The sequence below is a fragment of the Xiphophorus maculatus genome, chromosome 12 (genome assembly GCF_002775205.1).
Source record: "Xiphophorus maculatus strain JP 163 A chromosome 12, X_maculatus-5.0-male, whole genome shotgun sequence".
In the NCBI taxonomy this organism is placed as follows: Eukaryota; Metazoa; Chordata; class Actinopteri; order Cyprinodontiformes; family Poeciliidae; genus Xiphophorus; species Xiphophorus maculatus.
This window is the reverse complement of record NC_036454.1, coordinates 13193062-13208112: the sequence shown is the minus strand read 5'-3', so window position 1 is coordinate 13208112 and position 15051 is coordinate 13193062. Positions and strand designations below refer to the sequence as shown.

Sequence of the window (15051 nt, the reverse complement as noted above, 5' to 3'; positions counted from 1 at the left end):
ATTTCTGGCATGCAAACATAATCATCATCAACAACAACAACAACAACAACAACAACAACAACAACAACAACAACAACAACAACAACAACAACAACAACAACAACAACAACAACAACAACAACAACAACCAACAACAGCAACGGCAACAACAACAACAACAACAACAACAACAACAACAACAACAACAACCAACAACCAACAACAGCAACGGCAACAACAACAAAATGTAGGGATGTGAAGTACGTTTAAAAAGCAATAATCCCAATTCTAATTCATCTGCTTTAAGAATATCATATTTATAATTACTCCAAATTACTTTCAAGTTTAGATCTTGATTGAACTAAAATCCTGATTCTTACGGTTTTTATTTGGTTGTTTGATCAATTAGAAACTAATAAAATGTGCTTGACTTTATAATCAATACAACTAAAAAAGATGATAAATTGAGTTCTACGACTTCATTTCCCAGGAGTCTTTCCAAGGGGATGTCCGCGTACGTCACCGCTCTCAGCAAATAGGAACCTTCGCTACCCGGAACTCACTAGAGAAGAGGGAAGTTCAGTTTCTTGTTTTCACGGAAAGAAAGAGGTTTTTGTCGTTTGAGACTGTAAAGAATATTTTCGTATGACCAGCTTCTGCTTTGGAAATACATCAATTTGAGTGCTGCGCATGTTATTTGAAAGTAAGTTCACATTTGAATAATCTCCAGTCGACGGGTAATGACTGTCAAGTATGTACAGTATGTTGCTGATAACATTGTAGATTTAAAACAATCCACGAAAGAGAGTATTAAAAAGTTTAAATGTATTCCTTTAACTTAACTTTGAAACCGACTGACATACAACAGCAGTGGTTTGAGGCTGAGTTGGGTTTTTATTGATAGTTTTCCTTTATAATACGGTCTCCTGTAGAGGAGGAAATACTGACATCCTGTGGTCTGATGTTGATACAGCACATGCCTCCATCTCTATTTGTCCATCCATCCGTCCGTCCGTCCATCCGTCCGTCCATCCATCCATCCATCCATCCATCCATCCGTTTGTTCGTTCGTTCGTTCGTTCGGTTGGCTTAGACGTTGCGGTGAGAAACTAAACTATAAACTGAGAAATTGATTGGCTGAGAAATCTTCTGTTTTATTTTTATATTTCCAAAAAGAACTAGATGGAAATAATGGCTTAACACTTTAACTGGAATATATTTTAAATATTCAAAATAAACAAAACAGAAAAAAATAAATATAATTAGAAATCTCTATAAGCAAAATTGTACTTCAAAAACAAGAGCTAGTTTAAACCAATGCACCAGACTTGCACATTACTGACCCACTGCAGTGGGACATGGTCAGAATCAAACTGTTTACATTTCTCATCTTATTAAACCTTGTTGAACATAAGGAAATCATATGCAGGTAAATTTGCAGAAAGTGATGCTTAACTGATTTTGGTTGTACTGAAATAATGTCAACAATCTCATAATTACATCAGCAAACCCAGCAAAACCCAAAGTCCACAAACTTAGTTTAACACATCCTCAAAGATAATATTTGACCAGTCACATCTCATTCCTCCTCCAAAATGTGCATAACTAATTCCAGAGCTGCTGCTGAGTCTGTTTGTACATGTACATGTTTTTTTCTGTAACTGTAATTGCATTTTATTCCGTCTGTGCCTATATGTACTTGTAACTATTGACAGGATAGAGATGTTGATGAAACTCCGCTAAGGTTGTTTTTCTTTTAGGTTCTCCCTCAGATTTTCTGAAAATGGAGACCCTAAGAGACAAGTCAACAAGAGTCGTTTGTTCCTAATTTGGTTTGGCATTTTTCCTCCCTGCAATGAGTATTTATATATTCATTTCAGCATGCCATAGGGGCTTTCCAGCTGAGCTGATGGCAAGACATTAAACAAATCATGTGTTACGAGGTGATCATAAAATACAAGCCTGTGGTGTCCCACATAGACCTGTCATTATGGCAAAACACAACAAACACACACACACACGATTCTCGAGCTATATGCAGACATGAAACACATCCTCGTACACACCCTTGGGGCCTGCCCTCCTATGCTTTTTTTCCATCTTCATAAAAGGTGAAGAATGTACTGTTTATTTCTCAGTAGGCAGTCTTGGATGTGTAGAAGATATTGCTTGGATCACAAGAATGTGATCATTAAATTGTGGTAATAAGAGGGTAGAATAACTAGATCAAAACAATTTATTTCCTCTTTTTTATTCATTCCACTTATTCTATTAACCTCCTTTGAGAGCAAGGGTGGCTATGGAGGATGTAGGCCACATATGCAGATATTGACGTAATTGTCAAAAGCATCTGTTTTTAGTTATTGTTTATTTAATACTAGCCTGGTAAAAACCAGCCGCTTGTTCTACGCTTTCTATGTACGGACGATTGGGACTCTTGGCTATTGAGAAATGATTGCTTGCTGGAGGCATGGACTCTGTTGAATTTTTAAACATTTGGCTGGGACATATGTAAAGCGCCCGCTCAATAAAGCTTACCGGAAATTGCGTGAGCTGTAAACATTCCAGTGGGTAGTAGGATCATCTTTGCCAGCAATAAAATGTCTTAAATATTCCTCCAACTTTAATTGCTCAGTATTTGGAAGCGTGTCCAACATGGACTGAATAGCTTCTTTCACTTCCTCCGCTGCCACTGCCAAACTGCAAAGGCATACTTCAATTCTGAAATGGCGCAGAAAATCAATGTCAAATCATTCATAACTCTTCTTTCTGTTTGCTGATTGGTCAGGTTGAAATTCATCTAGAGAAATCAAGCTTAATGAGAATAAACCAGATAGAGCACTGAGGGGAGATTAATGCTAAGTCTGCACAAATCCATCATCACAATATTCAAATTGGAAAGAACTGTTTGGAGTGCAATAATTGTTGGGTAATATATTCCAAGTGTTATCAACTTGGATTTTATATCCTAATATAATGTTTAGCCAGCTGCACAGAATCTGATGGCATCAGATATTCACACTGGGCACAAATGACTGTACAAAATGCTTAAGATCTCAGACTGAAGGAAGCACATATGAGAGTTGAATGAAGAAATAAGCATATATCGCAACTAATATCATCAAAACAATATTTACCAATGATTTTATAATATCAAACAGTCCTATCTAATAACCAGGTGTTTCATTTAGGTTTCATTTTCATGATCAAAATGTAACTTTTTCAGTAAGTCTAATTGGAATTTGAGATCTACCTATTAGGATTTTGTGGGCAATTTTTGATTTGGATATTTTGTAAAGCTTTGACCCACTTAGTTCTCACTGTCTATGTTTTTACACCAAGTACAAGATATTTTTGCCACTTTTTAATTTCTCATAAGAATCATCATTTTTTTTCCCTATCCTTCCTGCCAGGAGTGGTAGTTAATCATTTGGAGTGGAGGTGATGTCACACTGTGTGAGAGAGCAGCCATTGTGAAACTGTGTTTTATTATTTTAAATCAAAGACAAAAGTGATTTTTCGAGTTTACATTTGAATTATTTTTAGCATCACTAATGAACATGTTTGATGTTATGGTTAGTGTAGCTAGCATTATTCAAGCATGGCTTCTGTGTACATGCTTGTGAATGCAGCAATAACTGACTTACACACATGAAGTCATGTCATGTTGCCAGAGCAAAACTAAAAGATTGCCAGAGCTACCTTTTAGTGTTCATTGATGGAACTTTGTTCTTTAGTTTCTGACTTTCTGGGCACTCGTTTCTCTCTGTATTTCTAATAGTTATAATGTCTTTGTTGATGTTTGTCTACTTTCTATGTATGAACATTATCAGCAATATTGTTATCTCTATTTGATAAATGTTATGATGGTGCTATCATTTTCAAGTTAGGATCTTAGGCTGTTCTTTATGTCATTGAGCAGCCTACTAAAGACTGTTGGTTTATGTTTTTATTATTTTCCTACTTTGTACCGGGCATAGACAAATCATAATTTTATTTGTTAATAATTACATTTTTTGAAACTCATTTCTAGAAAAAGTTTCCGTATAAATGTTTTTTACTGTTTAAAGAAGTGCACCTGAGTTTTTATTTGTCATTGTAACAGTAAATCTCCATGTGTGGAGTTTTCCTGTAAACAAAGTTTCTCTTATTTTTCAAACTCGTTCTCACCAAACACAATTTGTGTTTTCTTCAGGTTAAACAAAGTGGTTTATTGCCTTTTCTCATTTATTTCTAAATGCTTAGTGCTGCATAACATCTGAAGCCAATGAAACGGGATAGCGGGAAACGAAGGGATGTCAAAATAAATCAAACATCTATGTCCACAAATATGCCAACAGAAAAATGGTACCGCCAAGATCCCACTTGCCATTATTCTGTCTTGATACTTACAAAATATGATGGTAAAGTTCAAGTTTCATGACAATTTCTGTGTAATTCTTGACTTTAATGGTACATTTATTGCTGTTTCCTAGGATTTCTTTAAGCTCAAAAGTAAATTTGCCTGTGGAAAACGTCAAATGACTGAGCTGCAGGTTCAGCAAGCAACAGCACACTCGCCAAATGTTCAGCAGATGCCCTTCTGGCTTGAAAAAGCCATCGCTTGGGGCCACACTGACACTACACACACACGGAACGACATCTCCCTACACTTGAAGAGACTGAGGGATTTCCTCCAGCAGCTTCTCTCAGAAATCAGCAGTGTGGTGAGTAAAGGTATTCATTGATAGATTATAGTGTTACATGAATAATGTAGATAAGTTGGCTTTTAGAAATATTGCGGTCAGGAATAAAATCATTACTACCTACCTAATTGTGTTGTGGCTCTCCTTATACTGCCACCTACCATATTGGCCACCATTTTGTTGGCAATAGATCCTTTAAGTCTTGAAAGGTGTGACTTGTGGATTTCATAGATTAGATTTTTTTGGAGCACATTCTACAGATGTTGGATTTGATTGATATCCAGGGAATTAGACCAACTTGACACTCTTGCACTCTTTTTTTTCTCTTGTACTTCAGACCACTATTGACCCATTTCTGCTATGTGGCAGGGGCATTAGAAAGACTACAGGGAATACTGATTAACATCTTCAACAAAGTTTAGGTAGCTTTTGTGTGTGAAATGAACATGCCCATGAAAGCATTGTAATTGCATGTTTTACCATTATTTATGTCTGCCATTGAAACTTAAAACTAATGCACAATAAATCAGTGACGGGAGTGCAACAGGCTGTTTTTCTGTCTTTACAGGTTAACATTGCATTATATTGATTTTAAAGTCTTCACCTATTAGGCAGAACAGCAGCCATTTGATTAATGAAACTTTGAGAAAATTAACACAGAAATGAGACTATCAAGTCTGCTGAAACCTGCGCCCACACCTTCTGAGTTTTAGCCAAGGCTTGAACGGTAATTCATTCAATGGAAGGGTCCTGCTAACAGACGCTGTTCTGTGTGTTGCTGAGGCAGTGTATGCCTGGCTGGCAGCACTGCAGTGTTGAGTTAGTCAGGTAATAGCCGCAGTGGGACCTTGAGTGCTAACCTGATGTATCCCCATATCAGATCCAGCAAATCTGGGAAGAGGGCCGAGGACAAGCAGGTCTGCTGTTCTTTGAGATTCCTGAACTTTTCTGATCAAATCTTTTTTTTCTACAACTCGCCAATTCACAGCATTTAAGATTATTCCTTCATATTTTAGACTGACTTTCCAGATTTAGCTGAATTTATCCTTATTAAATTGCCCTTGGAAATTGTTTTGAATTTTCCAATGTTTTACTGAAACATTTAGTGAGTTGTTAAAAATCAGTTTTCTGCTTATATTTGACTTATTACTTCAACTTTGACTTTTGAATCTACCAGTATATTTTTATAGATCAAGCCTCGCTTTTTTTCCCCTGCAGGTCTCTCTTTTTGTCAGCATAATTCTGGCTTTGCGTAATGCAGATGAGTCAGAATGAGCAAAGTTATGGAGCACATGCAAAGAAACAGTATGGTAAAGCTTAATTGCATTGAAATCTTTTTTTCTTCGCAATGGGCTCATAAAAGACCAGCTGAGGACAGCCCACTTTTTGGCAACGATATGAATCCTTTGATATCTTTACAGCTTTCTTGTGGCTTATGACCCAATATGTGAAATAATCCTATTGTTCATTTCCAGGTTCTATACATGTTTAGAACAGGTGAGGATGATTGTCAGACACCAACACTTGCAAAAGCCAATGCTTAAAATTAACTTCTCAGAGTTTCTTTTTTTTTTTAGCCATTTCTTTGTTAGATGCAGTGGTTTCCATTTTCACAGTGATGGTCTCAACAATATTATCGTGGAAAAATCTATCGTCCAGAAAAATCTGTTATCGTGACAGGTCTAGTTTGTGGTCCACTTTGCTTTACAACAGTTTTGAGTTGTGAGAATGAATTGATACTGTTTCAAGCTGATGCCAGTGCACAGTTTACCTACACAGTCAGAGAAGGAGATGGAGTAGAGTAATATTTTTGAACTTCCATAATGTATTTCTTGAAATATTAATTAATTGCTGAATCTGTACATCCATCTGTCCATCTATTCATTCACCAACCCATTGATCCACACATCTGCTCGCTAACTTGTAGTCTGTGATTTTGCAGGTTAATACCACACATTTGAACATTATTTGGTTGTGGCTACAGTGTTGAGCTGTATTTGAAGTACTGTGATGATGATTGCCCCGAAATATATTTTGAAATCGATTCTGTTTCAAAACCCTCTTTGGCAGTAGCAGCACCAATAAAAGAATCTACTTACAAGAGACACACAGAGTTGTGTAAAACCCCTTAACTATCATGAGGGTGACAGTTAAGGGGTTAATCACTGTTATGTCCAATTGCGCCTAATGATCCTAATTTATATAAATGTACATCTATGTGGTATATTCAAATAAACAATTTGTACTTAATTTAATATTTCATTGACCCTTTTTGAAGAAGAATTGATCTTTTTTTAATGTAATTGTAAAACATGACGCTGTTAGTGTGTAGAACAGGATTAGCAATGTCTAGTTACTATGAATAACACACACACAAACATGCTAATGCTTGATTTGTTTGGGTCCATTGCTGTGGGGGTAATGTGTCTGAAGTTTTATTGGAGTGATTGGCTGGTTCTCATTCTTTTAGTCTGTGTACTACCCTCCCCCGCATGCTGGGAAGAAGCTCTGTTTCCGTCAATTAAACTTGAACACAGTTATTGTGTAGGTGCAGCTCTCAGTGGAGCCTCGAGGTAAATCCAGGGCTTTTCTCCAGCTGCTTATCAGATACATCCTTCTGAAAATTCTGAAACTTAACCAGCTTCTCATTGGATTGCTTTTCTTTTTTCTTTTAGTAGAAACAAACATGGATGTAATTTGTGCATGCATTAGAACCATTAACTTCCATCTGTACCTTAAAATGACAAAAGTTTACATTTTCATTGTTTTTCTTGTCAAATTTGTCTCAGTTTAGAGCTTCACATATTAGGTAAACCCTAAAATACATATGCAAGATTTATATGTATTTTGCATCTTGGTGTCTTTCTTCACCATCTATTTCATTCTCATCTATAAACATGTCTCCTTAGGCTCCTTGGCCAGTATGTAATCAGTCACTTCTGTCAAAGAATGTCTGGTTGTAATTACAACAAGTTACATGGTCATAATTAGAGACAGTGCTGGAGAGGCTTTGATGCCAATTGTGCCCTGGTAGTCGGTTGTAATTGCTTTCTTTTGTGATGGCTTATTCTTATGGGCATTCCTTCAGTCACAGAGCATTCAACAGTTTGTATTGTAAATGAGCATTCCTTCTCTGTTGCATCAGCAACACACATGCACACGCACACACACACACAGACATTTACTGTACAGCATTTACCATAGACTATTCAGCAATCGGGAGGCCAAATGTGAGGACTGAGCAAAAGAAACTGTTGTTGCAGACAATAGCTGGGTTATTTAGGTTCTATTTAAACTCTGCTTGACCTACCATTATGACTAACGTTAGTAGTGATCTCATCCTCTCAAATTAGTCGTTAGTCTTTATCCATGACACACTGCTATTTAAATATAAAGGCCTGACTTTTTTTTTTGTTTTACATTGATATTGTTTTTTTTAAAGTGCTTAAATGTTAATTTATGTCTTTTTTCTTTCCTTTTTATTCTATCTCCCTTAGAGCTCCACAACAGAAACCTTGAATAGGCTCCCCTTATTAGGTCAGCTTTTAGGCCAGCTGTGCTGGAACCCTCATGTCACTGCAGAAGGTGAATCTATACTTTGGGCATTGCTTTATCTGTCTTTTTAAAACCTACTGACAAACAGAAACAACAAACATGAAAATTACCCCGAGAAAATTGGTAAATGTTGTATGTGTTTTGCAGGTGCAAGTAGAGGACTTCTGCTCCAGTGTTTGTTGGCTCTGTATTCTGAGCATCCAAGCAATGCAGTGGAAAGAAAAGCCAACCAGTGGATACAGGTAGAAACTGATCTGTTAAAATAAACTGCTTGACAAATTAGCCATTATTTGAAGTGTTTTGTTGACCAATATTTATTTAGCTAATTTTCCAAATGTGCAAGTAAGTAGTTGTTCCACTTAAAAGCTACATAAAAGCTATTAAAAGGAGAGTAGATACAGTCAGGCTATTGTTTAATAACACCAAAATAATTCTAGTGTACCAAAACCCTGTTCTTCCAACTTTTGGAACTTCAAACACTTTGTTTGGAATATTAAATAAAACAGTTTATTCACGAACATACTCCGAATGCCATTAGATCTTTGCTCTACTAAAACCTACGCTAATATGAAAACATGTCTTCTGAGGTCTTCTGGGGCCTAAAAAAAAACGCAATTGTATCTCAAGAATACATTTTGAAGCGTGAGATTTGTCCCACGGTATGCATAATGCTTACATGGTAAGAAGGTGGTGGTTATTTATTAGTTTTGCAGCTCTACTCTGCATAACTAGATGTATCTAGACACGACACGTCAAGATACATCGCCAGTGATGAAATTCATTATATAAATACAGATAGCCTGCGACAGACTGGCGACCTGTGCAGGGTGTACCCCACCTCTCGCCCAAAATGTTTCCTGGAGATAGGCACCAGCACACCTCCTGACTCCACTAGGGACAAGGGTGTACAGAAAATGGATGGATGGAATGATGGATGGATGGATGGATGGAAATACAGATAGCAAAATGATATGACATGAAGTGATTCATCCATCAATCACAATGTAGCTTGACTTAATTATTTTGGGGAAAACAGTTACATTTGATGCATTTTGGCTAGATTCAACATGACAACGCAAAGCACAAAATAATTAAATCAGTAAAAATACAAACAAAGGGGCGTGCCGTGGTGGCGTAGGGGATAGCTCGACCCATGTTTGGAGGCCTTGAGTCCTTGATGCAGCCGTCGCGTGTTCGACTCCTGGACCCGGCAATATTTGCCGCATGTCTTCCCACCTCTCCTTCCCCCTTTCCTGTCAGCCTACTTTCATATAAGGGACACTAGAGTCCACAAAAAGACCCCCTGGAGGGGTAAAAAAAACAAACAAAAAAAACAAACAAGAAAGAGACATTGAGACCCAAGTTAATACTAATACTATTAGCCTGGGTGTTTTTAAAGTAGGCATCTGTAATTATCGCTCAATGAGCAGAGCTATTATAGAAACCACAGAAAAATAGTTACTGATTGCTTCTGGATCTCCTCACCCAGGACAAGTCCAAACTTGAGGCAGATAAAGTTGGGATGTAGCAGGCGGTTTTCCGCATTCACAGCAAGTTGGTCTCATGCGTAATACTTTAAGTAGTGCTAATTTATAGTTACCTGGTTTGTGCGATTTAATTGCCGCCTCCATTTTTACCCTTCTGTTGTCTGTGGCATACACATTCACTAGGCTCTGCCTTCTTAGTGGCTTTGGTCATCTGCTTTCTAACTAAGAGTTAATAAGAGGAGTAATACTCTAAATCAAATGATGGGTTGCAGTATTTTTCTAAATAAAAGCATAGAGTCTCTCATTATTAAACAGTTCAGGTTTTATTGGTGCAATGAAATGAGACAATACATCCAAACTGAAATCCCAAATTGCATTCTTTAACAGCTGCTTTAGCAATGCACTCGCTACTATTTACCATAGTAGCAGCTTCTTTGGGTTCTGTGTGGAGTGTGGAGGAGTCTGGAAGCAGCCGTTGGTAAATTATCCAGGTGTTGTTCCTTACACAAACCTGTGTGGCTTGGTCAATGGAGATTTGGAAGGAGGAATTACCACACTATTTTTGTGCCAAGCTTAAACCTCAGTCAATCAGGCAGGCTGAAATTGATGGTGGAGGTGTGGAAACCACCCATATTTTTAAGGATTTTGATTTGATGGCGAGGACACAACAAAGTGCAAGAGAGCAGGAGACTGGACATCCGTACCCTCTTAGAGGTCCTGGAAATTGTACTAGAATTTTAATCTTGTGTAAAGATGATGTAAGCAAAGGTTTAACAGAATTGCACAACTGATGGCCACTGCACAGCAAAGATGGAAGAAATTGTGACAAAATCTCCTGAGTTTCCAGCCTTTATTGATATTGAATTACTTGTGGTAAATTGTGTGTAACAGTGTACTCTTCCAGATCTTTTTCATATGCCAGTTTTCGTCACACTGGGCTGGGTCATTTTATTGTTTGTGTTCTGGATGACTTGACATAAAGATTACTTGGCAATAAAGCACTTTTTTTTTTTTTTAACAAAAAGCTCTTTAAATAATTCTTCTTTGACAGTCTCGGGACTGCTGAAGAGATTTTCTGTTTCATGTATTTTAATAGGGATGTGCTTTCCATCTCTGTCTTTCCAATCCGATTGAATATACATAATGAATTGAGTAGATTGTGTCTCTATTGGTCTTAGTCTGCATAGTCTCCAACTATGTTTCACATTTTAAAGTCAAATTAAAAGTGACTGTTTCACAGCCTCTTGTCATCATTTAAGAATCTGCCTGTATATTAGGGATAGCCAGCAAAGCGCCCTGTGTGTTCTGTAGGCGAGCGCAGAGAGGAGGGAAAGAGAAGAGAGGGAAGAAAAGCTTCTGCCATTTTCAACTTTGAGAGGGTTCACACAGATGGCTCATGATAAACAATGTGAAACCTTCACATTTCTGCCAGATTAACTGTGTGTTTGTATTCTTTTGATTAATTTCTCATCTAATAAAACATCTTGCTAATTAAAACAGAGCCTAGAAAGTAAACCTTGAATTTTGCCAGATGTTCTTTGACCTGTTGGAGGGGAAGCTGAGTGCAAGTGAACACAGTGGTGTCTGCATCTGTGTCAAGATGTTTCTATGTGTGGTCATATTGTATGTTTTGCGCAGGATATACTGGCCAAATGTTCAGAAGTGTAGAAGGTACAATAATATTTACAATAATTGAAATTGTACTAAGGCTGTAAAAAGATTGCAGGCTTACAAGCTTCCACATTTTTTCTCCAAATGTAAAGATGGTCATTGTGGCCTAATAGTTCCACTTTAGTTTCATCAGACAACAGGACATGTCTCCAAAAATGAAGGTCTTTGGCCCCATCTGAATTTGAAAACTGCAAACTATTTATTTATTTATTTATGGCGTTTGTTCTGGGGTCGATTTGCATATTTCAGACCAAAACACATCCATCTCTGGGACACAGAACTAATCTCCTTCCACCACATCTATACTTGCGTGTAATTGTTTGGACAGATGAACTGTCAACTTTCAACCATCTTCATTCAAATTGTTCCCAAGAAGATGGGGAAGTCTAAAGACTTTCCCCATTGTTCCCGGTGTTGCCTTGAAATACATCCATCTACCTCCAATTAACTCAAGTGTGTCAGTATACCTAACAGAAGTTTGAAAAACCATGATACCATAATCTGGCGTTCCTTGGTAGTTCTAAAAGATGGTACTCATTCTCTAGGTAAACTCATATTTTTGAAGGTATTAATAAATAAATCTGACATATTCTTCCTGTCATTGTTCAGCAAATGGAAACAATTTTAGTAATTCTGACCAAAAACAAGAGAAGTGTGGTTTGATTTAACTTACCTGGGGTATTTAAACTTCTGGTTTCAATTATATTTAGAAATATAGATATATTTGGTGTTCCATGGTTATTTTATGAAAGTTAATCTAGCTATATTATTGCAAAGATACTTTCAGATTATCGAAATAAAAGCTCTTCATTGACTGGTAGGGAAGGGAATTGATTGCATCAAATTTTATAAAAGGGTATTAGAGTAAATGGGGTTGAATACAAATGTATGCCACATTTTCATATGTTGCTGTGATCTTGAAAATTATTTTTTTTCTACTTCATAGTTATAGAGCAAGATTTTCAAGGATCCAAAAACATCTTGTACAACAGTCATTGTCATTTCTGCGTCTTTTCTACATTCTCTTCTTTTATTTTTTTTGAAGAATCTTCCTTTTACCACCAGTGATGCGAATGACGAGAAGCGCAGCAAAATCCTTTCGCAACAACTTAGCTTGTCTGTCGGGGAGAGCAGAGCAGATAATCTGTTTTAGGTCAGAGATGCTCCTTCTTTGTCTCTGTGTCTGCACAGCGCTGCCTGTCTTGGAATGTGAGGCAAAGCCTGTTTTTTGTTATCCTTGACTGATCGTGCTCCTCAACATTGTTTTCTTATTTCCTTCTTGAGAAACTGATCATCAGCTGCTATGTGGCATCCAAATGCTTTGTTCATGTGCATTTAGGTCATTTTGAGAATTTAATGAAATATTTTTGTTTCTTTGCTGTTGTATGTTTGCAGCGGCATGTTTCTCCCAATTGACGCATATAGTGTGTAAAGTATTTCTCTGCCTTTGCTTCAGCTTCCTGTCTGTCTCTTTTCTCCACATCTGAGCTTTCACATAGGGTTTGATGAATTCTGGGGTATAGCCACAAAGCTCCAGGCTGATAGTCATTAACTCTGTTGGTCTGTTTCTCAACATCCTGCACATGTAAAAAGACCTCACAGTGCTGCAGTAAAATGATCTTTGAGAAGATGACAGTAAGGCGAGTATAAGTAGTATAAGTATAAGTAGTGAGGGTGTAATTTTATATAGCTAAACAATCAGCTGAATGATAGCTTAATCTGCACTTTAGCTGCGTAAGGAACCACAGACATTTCCTGCAGCATCTGTATATATTTGCAGCTGTTTGCTCATACTAAATGTCCATTTTATTATTAAATATAAAAGCATTCCCTCTTCATATTAGGTTCATTCCAAGTGTCATTGTATGATTAAAATTAACTTTACAGTTCCTGGATGATTGCCTTCATTCGTTCTCTTCCTCTTTGTTTAGTTTGTGATTTTCTTTCACTTCTTCTTTGTAAACAACAAAAGTAAAAAAAAATCCCACCTTCATTAAATTATAGATTTTAATGAATGGACAGTTATCTAACAAAAACTTTTAAAAACTGCTAAAGGAATGTGCAAAAATAAAATAAAGAAACCTCATGACTCTGTGGTTGTTGTCTTCAAAAGTTCTGCAAGGCCTTAATTTTTTGGAGTCTCTAAATGTAAAATATTTGCAGTTTATTCATTTTTTGGAAATATGCTTTATATTACTTTGTTTTGTGATTTGTATTTGTGGCTGAGTGGTGTACTTACAACATTTTTGTTAAATTATCCACTTCTATCTCCTTGGTAATGCACATTTAAACAGGTTCTGTGTGTTTACAGAGATTTTGTAATAATTCACTAAAATCCATCCTCAATGCTTTTTGCTGAGCTTACAATAAACTGTAAGGACTAAGGCTGAGTATTGTTAAAAATCTCACAATTCAATAAAATTTTCAATTCTTTGGGTCGCAGTTCAAATCAATATCAATTCGATTCAATGTTGTTTAAAATACTTCAATACGGGTTTAGTGATAAGTAGAGTAGGAATTGGATTACCAATTAATAACTTTAACTATAGTGGTAGGCACTACTTTATCAGTTTTTGACCAGTAAAATATCTGAAATAAAACAGCAGCACAATATCACTTATGCTCAATATGTAGTACAATAGCCAAACATGACAATACAGTATTATAATTGGAGTAAAGTATATGTAAACATAAACAATTTGGCTTGTGGAAATTGAGATAACTCACATAAATTTTGAATCATCATTTTTAAACATTTCTGGACAGCTTTAACACTCTGACCCAAACTTCACATTAAATTGAGTGGTTCCTAAATTTAAATTATAATGGTATTAAAGTCTAAAAAAATAAAGTCTTTGCTTTTAGCTTTAATAACACTCATATTGTTTTGGTATGTCACGTGAAATCCATTAAATTTTGTGGGTGTGTTGGTCAAAATGTGAACATGTTGCTTTGGAATGAACACTTTTGAAAGGAAAAGTGTGTTAACTGTGCATAAAAAGAAATATACAAGAGGGCTGGATTTTTTAAAATCTTTTTTTTTATATAAAATAACTAACACTTAACATTTTTTTTGGATACCATCAACTATGTGGGCTAACTCTATATAGTCCCTCGATTGTTAGTGGGTGTTGTACAAATACTGGATGGGCATACAGATTTATTACACCAAGTTTGAGGTTGGGTTGGTTCTAAATCAGTGCTTTTAGAGATCCAAATTCTTTATTTGTGCTCTTCCAGCGGATTTCATCTCCCCTTTTTTGTCTCTGCTGTTTTGACCAACTGAGGCTATACTTAAGTCTGTCATTGGTTTTTCAATCATGGTGTTGTAATTGTTAACAGACACCCATCCAAAGCAACCCGAGTCTTTGCCTCATGCCTTTTTTCTTACATCCTCTGTTTTAATTTTAGATTTATGGGGGATCATTTCTATGGCAGTAACTTGTCCCCAAAACCAATTCAAGTTGTTTTTTTCTGTGTGAGAAAGATGGCTTTTAAAGTATTTGCCACCCATCTATCTTTCTGTTCTTTATCCCATTCCTCTGGTAACCACACACTTTTCCCCCTGTTCATAATGCAGACATCACAGTGACTTTCAGTCTCTGATACTTATTCTAACCAAACCGTCCTTACTTCTCATTCCTCGTCCCCACTGTGCCCCCTTACTAACTGTG

The 15051-nt window shown here is 36.6% G+C and overlaps 1 protein-coding gene across 2 annotated transcripts in view; it reads left to right on the top strand.

Moving 5' to 3' along the window:
• Positions 1-571: 571 nt before the first annotated feature.
• The window catches only part of fancc (Fanconi anemia complementation group C), a 36090-nt gene continuing 21610 nt past the window's right edge, over positions 572-15051 (top strand). Inside the window, exons 1-4 of one of the 2 annotated variants that reach the window (XM_023343332.1) lie at positions 572-682; positions 4455-4685; positions 8162-8249; positions 8367-8461. In XM_023343332.1, coding sequence (XP_023199100.1) covers positions 4500-4685; positions 8162-8249; positions 8367-8461 — 369 coding nt within the window. In that variant the 5' untranslated portion in view covers positions 572-682; positions 4455-4499. The remainder of the gene's footprint in view (positions 683-4454; positions 4686-8161; positions 8250-8366; positions 8462-15051) is intronic. The other variant, XM_023343333.1, reaches the window with a different exon arrangement.